This window comes from Capricornis sumatraensis, chromosome 3, assembly GCF_032405125.1.
Source record: "Capricornis sumatraensis isolate serow.1 chromosome 3, serow.2, whole genome shotgun sequence".
Classification (NCBI taxonomy): domain Eukaryota; kingdom Metazoa; phylum Chordata; class Mammalia; order Artiodactyla; family Bovidae; genus Capricornis; species Capricornis sumatraensis.
Window position 1 is genome coordinate 20,739,916 of NC_091071.1, and position 10,386 is coordinate 20,750,301.

General features: G+C 50.8%; 1 protein-coding gene across 1 annotated transcript; it reads right to left on the minus strand.

Moving 5' to 3' along the window:
- Positions 1-29: 29 nt before the first annotated feature.
- On the minus strand, positions 30-10,386 carry PLK1 (polo like kinase 1). The gene is made up of 10 exons (XM_068968629.1): positions 9,941-10,386; positions 9,114-9,282; positions 7,570-7,714; positions 6,519-6,612; positions 5,099-5,318; positions 2,427-2,582; positions 1,347-1,424; positions 1,026-1,180; positions 744-926; positions 30-503 (listed from the first exon to the last, which is right to left on the minus strand). The coding sequence occupies exons 1-10, from the start codon at positions 10,340-10,342 to the stop codon at positions 297-299; spliced, it is 1,809 nt and encodes a 602-aa protein (XP_068824730.1). The 5' UTR covers positions 10,343-10,386; the 3' UTR covers positions 30-296.

Consider the following 10,386-nt stretch of genomic DNA (forward strand, 5'->3'; position numbering starts at 1 on the left):
AGGAAAGGAAGATTCACGTATGTTTAATATGTATAAAGCCAAGGACAGTCCTGAATTCAACAGCCATATTCTGTACAATTCATAGGGTGGGCCTGAGGGCAAGGGGAGACGCCACAGAACCCACACGGAACATGTACAAAAATAACTTACATAGCAGCCCCCACCTGCAGGGATGATGAAGTTCTCGCCCCGGCCCCCAGGGCTGGGGACACACTATAAAGTAGCTCCACGGTGCTAACCAGCATGGGCCAAGGTGCTAGCTGCAGGAGGAAGGTGCCAGTCCAAGGGGCAGGGGGCTATGAGGAGGCCTTGAGGCGGTTGGCAGCCGAGCGCGAGCTCAGCAGCTTGTCCACCATGGCACGGGCGTAGCGCAGCCGGCTGGCCAGCTCCTTGGAACAGCCGTACTCCTCCAGGAGGCTCAGGCGGTATGTACGGAAGTCCCGCTTCTCGTCGATGTAGGTTACGGCGGCCATCAGTGGGCACAGGATGAGTTTGGTGTGGTCCTGTGAGGGAGAGGGCAAGAAGATGGACAGAGGGGGTTATTGGTGATTGAAGACCCCAGCTGCTACTGTGTGTTGGCAGGAGTAGACGAAAGATGGGCCAGCTGGCGGGAGGGGGACATATTTCATTTCTTTCTACTGCTGCTGCCAAGGATGGGTCCATGGCCCCCACTCCCCACCCAACTCCGTGAGCTGGCAGAGAGGCACAGACACTCCACCCCAACCTTCCAGGGCCCGGCTCACCTGGAAGAAGTTGATCTGCACACAGCCGTTACTGAGGTGCAGGATGATGGCACTGCGGGTACGGAACCAGGTCCGTAGGTAGGGGAGCCGGGCCAGCTCGTCGCCTTCCCGAGGCGTGATGTTGGCGCCCGCCTTTAGCAAGTGCTCACTCATGTAGTTTCGGAAATACTTCAGGAGGGTGATCTGGTTGGAGGGTGTGAGAGGGAGTCCAGAGTTGGAGCCTGTCCTCGGGCACGGCCCTCACTCTGCAACACAGGAGCGCACAGGCCAGCCAGCACTCACCTTCTTTATCAAGGAGTTGGGGTGGGAGCTCACGGTGAGGTAGGACTCTGAGCCGTCACGCTCGATATACTGTAGGCTGTCACCGTCATTGTAGAGGATGAGGCGTGTGGAGTCGTTGAAGAGCACCCCGACGCTGTTGTCACACAGCTGGTACCCTAGTGGTAAGGGGAGACCTCAGAAAGGGGGAGTGGGAGCTGCAACTAGGAGGCCTGGGGTGCAGACGGAAGAGCGCTGAGGGGAGAGGACCCGAGAGTCGGAAAAGCAACCGCCTGTAACAGCTTGGAGGGTCTCAAGCTACCCACCCACCTGGGAGAAACCTACCGAGGCCATACTTGTCCGAATAGTCCACCCACTTGCTGACCCAGAAGATGGGGATGCACGCAGGGTCCTCGGCCTCCTCTGGGACGGAAACAGACAAGACAACCAGTCAGGACCAGCCTCCTCCCCTCTGATGTGCTCGAGTGGCCCACACCAGGGAACTCGGTCCAGAGGCCTGGGGCCCCAGAGGAGAGCAGAGCCGGGCCTCTGCCGTCAAGCAGCTGAGACAGGCAGCAAGTCACAGTGCAGCATGCTGAGTCTACCCGTGTGTTCAGCTGACCCGTTTCTCAAAGGCCCACTGGGTGCCAGGTGCCGTCACAGGCATAGTGAGCAAAGACAAAACCTACTTCCCGGAGCCTGCATACTGGCTCCAGGGCTAGAGACCAATCAAAATGAATATGCAGAGAAATGTAAGTTACTTGTAACTATCATGGTGAGAATCTGAGTTCTGAGTGATTAAAAAATTGTAAGAGAAGCTAATTTCAGATGTATGAAAATGTGATGTTCCACGCATGCAATAATCCCCTCTTTCAAATGCAATAAACAAATGTGGAAACTTTATGTTAGATGGGAAGTGTCGTGGAGAAAACGTAAAGCAGGTAAGGGGAAAGAGAAATGCTAGGAGTTGGGGGCCGGGAGATGCTCACAGGGGTAATGCTGGTAGAAGCACATGAAGGGGTGAGTGTCAGCCATGCAGGGATCCGCATGAAGCGAGTGCTGGGGGAAGGGAACGGTGTGAGCAAAGGCCCTGAAGCTGGAGCACGCCTGGGTCTGTTATTTCCACTGTCTTGAGGCCACAGGGAAATTCCCTGAGCAGAAGAGACAGGGTGTGCAGAAGCACACAGGCAGCATATGGAGCTGCTGAAAGGTGGGGCACTTGTGGAGACAGAACAGATGAGTCACAAGAAGAAAGGAGAGGCCTGACCATGGAGGGCCTGAGCCAGCAGGCCCACTTCCCTGGGCTGTAATGTACAGGAAATGGGAGAAGGAAAGGCACTGTGGAGCCGGGGGCCTGGACAAGCTGCCAGCACTCTGGGGCTGAGACCTCCCTGCCCTCTCCAGGTGCCCCGGCCCAGCGCCCACCTTGCCTCACAAGCCCCCGCTCCGAGGGCTTGGAGGCGTTTACGCTGTGCAGCTGCTGCAACATGTCGCTGAGGTGGCAGTCGACGGGCTCACTGGCCTCCCGCACCACTGGTTCCTCTTTCTCCCGGGGACGTTCAGGCACGGGGTTCTCCATGCCTGTAAGGAGAGGAGACACGGTCATTAGTTGGGCACAAAGGCTGCAGGATTTGAGGGCCTAGGACCCCCAACCACAGCTCGAGAAGCTCTTTACACTGCCACTGCTTTAGGTAAGCAGCAGGTTATTAGAATAGGAGCTGCCCTGCTCATGTGACAGCACCTGAAACTCACTTGCTGATACCTCCAGGGCCGGGCCAAGCCAGGCCCTGTAGACAGGCTTCATGGCCACACACAGCCATAACGCTTTAGATACTCAGGCCTCCGACCCAATGCTGGGCCCTGCTGGGCACCTCTGGTCTTCAGCAGCTTGGAGCTGCCTGGCTTCAATCTAAGAATTAAAAGCATCTTCTGTATCCAGGAAAACAGGAGGGCTCAGTAAATTGCAACCCATAGGATAGCCTAACAGGCATTCAGTGAAAACATAAGAGGTTTCCTCCTCTAAAATCTGCTTTATGTACTTATACGTGACTGAAATCTAAAAAGATACACCCTGAAATTTTAAGACTAGGTGCATTTGGGTGGTGGAATTATGGATGATTTTTATTGCCTTTGATGCTTAAAAGTTCAATTCTTTCCCCACCAACATGTGCTAGCTCCTCTTGTATAATACGAAATTCTTAAAATATTTAAAGATCTGAATTTTCAATTAAAAAATCTATGCTATGATAAAGACTTAAGTTTGAAAGAACAGAATATTTGAGACTTGCTTTAAAAACTCTAGCAAGAGAATTCCCTGGCGGTCTAGTGGTTAGGACTCAATTCTTTCACTGCCATGGGTTCAGTACCTGGCTGAGGACCCACAAACCACAGGGAAGAGCAAACAAAACAAATCCCCCCCAAAAATCTAGCAGAAAGAAAAGGAAGAAGGTGGAAACGATAAAAACAAGTATAGGCAGATGATGATAATTATTTAAAACAGATGATGAAAAATGGGATTTATGTATTCCCCAAAAAGTTCACTCTAATTCTGGGTTTTGCTTTATGTCCAAGATCTAAAACTAAAAAAAAAGCAATCCTTTAAAATAACAATATTGTCTTATAGCTCTAAGAATAAATATCCATGAGTCCATACCAACCAAATAAATGAATGGGAGAGAAGTGACAGCTCTTCCTTACAGAAGAAGTTTGATTAACAGATGTAGAAGGAACAAGAAAAGGGGGAAAATCACCATTAGAATACTACAGCAATAACTGCTGTTGTATCCACCATGGATGTTGACATCAGTGAGCTAAAGAAGCTCCCCATGGGGTATAAATTAATCACTGAAGGAAAAGCAGGAGCTATGCAGTGGAGGCACCACCTTAACCAAGTGATCACCAGTCAAAGGAAATATTCATATAACCAAAGAAAGTATCAAAAATTAAAGCAAAAAGAAAAAGGTAATCCTTAAAACAGCAGTGTCAAAACTGAAATGAACTCATAAAGTTGTGCTATATCCACACAGAGAAATAAAGTATTTCAAGTGGCTTTTCTTGGGGTTTTTCTGTGTGTGTGTGTGTGTGTGAAATATAGTCTAAGGACAAAAAGAATTGCATGGAAATAAACATAGTTTCATAACATACTTTATATATGTTGAAAATTCATGTATACCGTGTAAGCAAACAAGGTTTTCATTGTAAGAGAAAAAGAAATACAAGCATAAAGTTAAAGATCCTATAATATTAAATTAGACCCTTACAAATTACCAAAAGAGAATTAAAGTAGTAATTTCACAGTGGAGAAAAAGTCTGCTGTAAGACAAGTTTGCACCAATTTCAATTTCCTGAACTTGATAACTATGTCCTGTGTTGTGGTTAGGTAAAAGAATTGTTTTTAGGGAATATACACTGAAGTACTAAGTAGTAAAGGCCAGAATGTGTACAACTTACTATCATATTGTTTGGGACAAAAACAATACACACACATACACACACATATAATGAGAGATCCCCACCCCAGTTATGTATTTTCTAATTCTGCTCTCTGAAGAGACCTAGAAACAATGACAAACCAAGCAATGAGATGTGGTTTTGTAAGAAAATGTCTATCCTTTTAGAGAGATGCGTACAGAAGTTCTTGGGGGTAAAATGGCAAGATGTCTGGAATTAACTTCAAAAATACTTCAAAGGAACAAACAAGGAGTGATGAAGCAAACACTACAAATCTTAGCAAGTGTTGACTCTGGTGGCGATGTGGGTCCCACGCACATTGTGCTCTATGTGTGTATCTGAAGCTTCTCAACATTTTTTCCAATGAACCATGCAGGGCGATATCAACGATTTAAAAAATATATATTAAGAATTATTCAAGCATGGCATTTAGCCACTCTCTTCTCTCCGGACATGACAGGTCTGACTCAGTCACAGTAAGGTCTGTCTTCCCTGACAGGGCTATGGGGAAAGGCGTTTGCCACATGAGGATGGGGACCATGGATTCAAAGACTGGGGCCTGTCCTACTGCACACCTGAGCTTCGGGGACCATCCATTCACACACGGAGGCAGGCAAGGCTGTCTGTCTACCCACACTCTGGTTTACCTTTATTGAGGATGGTGAGAGGCTTCCGGTTGCTGGGGTCCAGGCTACTGGGAGCGATTGAAAACCTCGGTGGAATGGTGAGGCAGGTGATGGGGAGGCGGGCAGGGATATAGCCGGAAGTGAAAAACTCGTCATTGAGCAGCTCGTGAATGGTTGGGCGGGCACTGGGATCTGGCTGAAGCATCTTCTTGATGAGAGAGGAGGCCACGGGGTTGATGTGCTGGAGGAAGGTGGGGAGTCATAAGCAGGATATGACACAGGACCAACCCAGCTGCTGCACCACCACCCCCTACCCGGCCCCAAATACACCATGTTCAGTGGCTATAAACGTCCCAAGTTTCCACTGGCAGCTTTACTAAGTTGACAAGTTGCTCACCACTAGAACAGCACTTGAAAACAAAGGCTTGGAAGTCATAAAGGCCTGGTGTAAGTCCCAGTTCTGTCCCTCAGCACCAGCTGTGCCAACCAACCCAACTTTCTGGGCCTTTGTATCTTCATCTATAAAGTGGGGACACAGCACCAAGCTTGGAGCCCTGGTAAGGAGACCCAACCCAGGGTAGGTCAAATGCACAGTAAAGCCTAGCATCAACTTTGTACGTACTATCTACCAGCAAAATATTGTAAGCAGTTCGTGTAGATGAATTCACTTAACCTTCAGAGAAACACCCAAGGACTGAAGCTCTCTAGTACCATCCCTCTTTTGCAGATGAGGAAATAGGCACAGAGAAGTCAAGTGCCTAAGATACATCCCGAGTGAGTGGTGGAGCCAGCACCCACACCGAGGCAGTCAGGTGCAACCCCCACACTGGGAACCGCTCTACTCGGCCCAAGAATTGACCCTCTGTAACGGATTCAGCCCATCCATCCTGATGGGAGACAGGGCTCTTGGCTTCACATAAGACAAAGATACCAAACTGTGGAAGCAGCTGTGTGCCAGACTGCTGCAGACTATCCCTCTCAATGCACTCTTGCTGGGGGCTGCAAAAGCACGCCACTTCACCTTCACGGTGGTTTGAGATTCTGTGAGTGCTCGCTGTGTGCAAGATGCTCTGGGGCAGGGACTCCACTTTACAGATGGGAAACTGCAGCTCAGAAGACTCAGGCCATTTGTCCATTGTGATCTGGCTAAAAAGTGGCAGAGCCCATCTGAACCAAGACAGTCCACAGCCAGGCTAAGCAGCACTTCTCCGTCTGCCCCTACTCTGGCTCTTTCTCTCTGTTTTTCACGTCTTTTGGGTTACTGTACACATACATCAGCCTCTGTATGCAATTTCAGACAGGACCCTCTAAAGCTCTTACGCTTACCCATGGGGTGGCACTGACCCATCTCTTTCCCCCGGAAATGGCTGGGCTCCGTACATCACTTGGTGGGGGAGGGAATTAAATAAAACAAATGTAAACTTAAAGTGGTTTTAGTCACCTTGGGAATACTGTATTCATTGTTCTTGATCCGGAGGTAGGTCTCTTTTAGGCAAGAGGTCTCAAAAGGTGGCTTGCCCACTAACAAGGTATACCTGTAAGCACAAGGAGGGATTTGGCTCAAGGTTCCCAACCAAAACCCAGATGCAGGGAGGAATCCTCTCAGGGCCAGAAAGGAAGTCAGACATCTTTTGGGCATTCACTGTGACTCTGGGGCCCCAGAGGACAATTCACAAGTTCACTAAGCAGCCCCAGGAGCCACGACACTGGCAGGGAGGTACCCTCAGTAGAATACAGGTGATGAAACTGGGTTCTAATGGACCAGTGACTTTTTAGCTATAGCCTGCCGTAATCTAGGGGCCAGAGGCTGCCAGCTAACATGGAACAGGTCCAAGCAGGGGTCACTTGCTCCCTGAGGCAGCCCCACAGTTAATAGTTCTGTACTTTAGGCTGCAAGTTTTCATGTGGGAAATTCCAAGACAAAGAAGTAGGAAAGCCATTTCTAACTCTCCAGTATCCAGGGAAACAACAAAAGGAGTAACACCTGAACAGGTCCAACTCTCTGCCCACCACCCACCTCTGATGGCCTTGACCCAGACAGACCACAGGACCTCCTCCTGCCAGCACCACTCCTGGCCTAATTCTTCCCACCCAATGCTGCTTTTTAGATCAGTGGTTCTAATACTTTATTGTGCACAGAAATCACTCAAGGGTCTTAAAAATACAGATTGTGATCCAGTTAGTTTGGGTCTTGAGATTCTGCGTAACAAGTTCCTATGTGATGCTGCAGCTGGTCTGCCGTACTTTGAATAGCAAGGGATTAGAGCAAGTTTGTGGAGACATTCCCTCCCTCACTCCCTGAACCCACAGCCCAGGCTGCAGGAATCCTACAGGATATACCAATTCAGCCATGAGGCTTCCTTCAGAGGCCATCTGTCCTCTGGAGCAGGCTTTCCAAAGGCGGAAAGGTCTGCAGGATAAAGCCTGCCAAGTGAGATATCCAGAAAGCCCCTTGCTGAGACTGGTGGGTCCTGAGACAACTCCCAACTTACATGATGCACCCAATGGACCATACGTCCACCTCGAAACTGTGCCCTTTCTTGCTCAGCACCTCAGGAGCTATGTAATTAGGAGTCCCGCACAGGGTCTTCTTCCGTTCCCCGTCATACTCCACTTTGGTTGCCAGTCCAAAATCCCCTGGGACAGAGGGAGGAAGAGGGAGGCTCAGATACCAGCTTCTGTCGTCTGTCAATGCAGACAGCTGGTTCAGATGTAACCATCAAGAACCAGGGTCAAGTGATCTCTCAAAGCCTCTAGTCCTTGTGTACAGCAAGGACTAGATTCCTGTTACCCAGGAATCCTCCCACCATGCTGGCCCTAGGGAAGGGCCTCCCAAAGACTCTCGTCACCCCTCCCCTTAGAAAGGAGGGGTTTACTTCTAAAAGGGAACTGACAGGGATCTGCTAAGTTGCTTCGGTCATGTCTGACTCCGTGTGACCCCATAGACGGCAGCCCACTAGGCTCCTCCGTCCCTGGGATTCTCCAGGCAAGAACACTGGAGTGGGTTGCCATTTCCTTCTCCAACACATGAAAGTGAAAGTGAAGTCGCTCAGTCGTGTCCGACTCTTCGAGATCCTATGGACTGCAGCCTACCAGGCTCCTTCATCCATGGGATTTTCCAGGCAAGAGTACTGGAGTGGGGTGCCATTGCCTTCTCCGACTGACAGGGATAGCAAAACTCAAACACCTTCAGGGATTAAGCAAGTAAATGTCAAGATGGCTACTTGGCAAGTTTGTGAGGAAGTGATACGGAGGGGCGGAGACTGTGGCAAACCATAGGGCATCTAAAGGGACCAGCTGCTGTTCAGTACAGCAAAGAGCTGTCTTGAGGGAACGCTACCCCTGTACTGCTGGAGCTCTCGAGTGTTTAAAAGGAGCTCCAAATTCAAAATTTTACATCAAGGCTCTCAGTTTAAAAAAGTGAAAATGAGGGGCGGCTTCCGTGATGGCTCAGTGGTAAAGAATTCACCTGCCAATGCTGGAGAAACAGGTTCCATTCCTGGTCGGTGAGGATCCCATGTGCCACAGAGCAACTAAGCCCATGTGCCACAACTACTGAACCTGTGCTCTAGAGCGCTGGAGCCACAACTGCTGAAGCCTGCACACCTGGAGCCTGTGCTCCACAACAAGAGAAGCCACTGCAATGAGAAACCCGCACATTGCGATGCAGAGTAGCCCCCACTCACCGCACCAGAGAAAGGCATGCAGCAGCGGAGACCCAGTGCAGCCGAAATAAGTAAATTAAAAAAATATTTTAAAAAAGTGAAAACAAATCCAAATTCTTAAAAAATCAAACAAAAAACTGTATAGAACACACTGCCCTCCTCAAAGCACATCTGCAGACAAGACACTGGTTTGTAGCTCTTTAAGTTCCTGTCCTAAGAGAGGATTCTAGAGCCAATCAACAGCCCAGACTTCCTACCATCCTCTTCCTCTCTCCCTTGTCTCTTTCCAAATTTCCTCTCCCTCACCCTCCAACCCAGCTCCTCCTCATTCCCACTGCATGTCAAATGCCCTTGCAGTCCCAGCTCCTTACCTATTTTCACCTCCAGATCCTCGTTCAGGAAGAGATTGCCCAGCTTGAGGTCTCTGTGAATAACGCGGTTTCCGTGCAGGTACTGGCAGCCCAGGACGATCTGCCGCAGGTAGTAGCGGGCCTCGGGCTCCGTGAGAGCTTTCCTCCGCTTGTGCAGCTCCAGGAGCGACTGGGAGCAGGAGGGAAGGAGAAACGGGAGCCGGTGCTCAGACCCAAGGCAGGGAGGGAGTGTCATTAGGTAAAGGCAGCCAGGACCCTACTACCCATTTCTCCAGGACAACTGCGATCCAGACTCCCCCCCCAAACCAGGCCGCAACAGTTCATAGCAACCCTCTCCCACTGGCTCCCTCCCAAAACCCTTACCTGGGACCCCTCTCTCAGACCACTCCGGAAGCTCAGAGACCCCAGTATTCCGGTCCTAGAACTCTTGGCAGCAACAGGTCCCTTTCCTGCCCCTCCCCTCCCCCGGAAGCTCCGAAGTCTGGCTCCAACTACCCTCTGCCTGACCCAACCCTATTCGGGAAAGTGAGGGTCCGCAATATCCCTTACCTAGCAACTCCGGAAGCCCTGGCGTCCATAAGCAAGGTTCTCCCGCACCTCCCCCAATCCGCCCAACTCCTAGCGTTCAGAAGCCGCCTTCCCTAGAGGCCCCAAGTGCCGAGAACTTTCCCTATCCCCAAGACTTTCTCCATTTCCAGTTCCAGGTTCCCAGCACCTCTTCCCTAGCAGCTCTGAGCCCCGGGGCGCCCCTTCCCCAGCAGCTCCGGTTCCCAGTGCCCCAACCCCTGCCCCCAGGGCAGTTCCAGTTCCCCAGCAGCGACACTCACCCTCCGGCGGCAGAGCTCCAACACCACGAACACGAAGTCGTTGTCTTCGAAAAAGCCGTGGAAGCCGACGACGTGCTGGTGAGCGAGGCTGCGGTGAATGGATATCTCCATGGACATTTTCTCCTTTTGGTGCGGTTTGAGCAACAGCGACTTAGGCACGATCTTACCCGCGAACACCTCCTTAGTGTCCGCATCCGAGATCTCAAAGCACTTGGCAAAGCCACCCTTCCCCAAAAAGCGACCCCGTAGATAGCGCCGCCGGCTGCGAGGGTCCACTAGGACCTCCGGAATCTCTTTCGCCGGCGGGGCGGCCGTCGGAGCCCCGGGAGCTGCAACTCCGGGCGCTTTCCCTGGGTCGGCTGGTGCCCGCCCCAGCTTCCCTGCAGTTGCCGCCGCACTCATGTTCCCGGAGTTGCTCAGCGGACCTAGCAGGGTCTAGGCAGAGG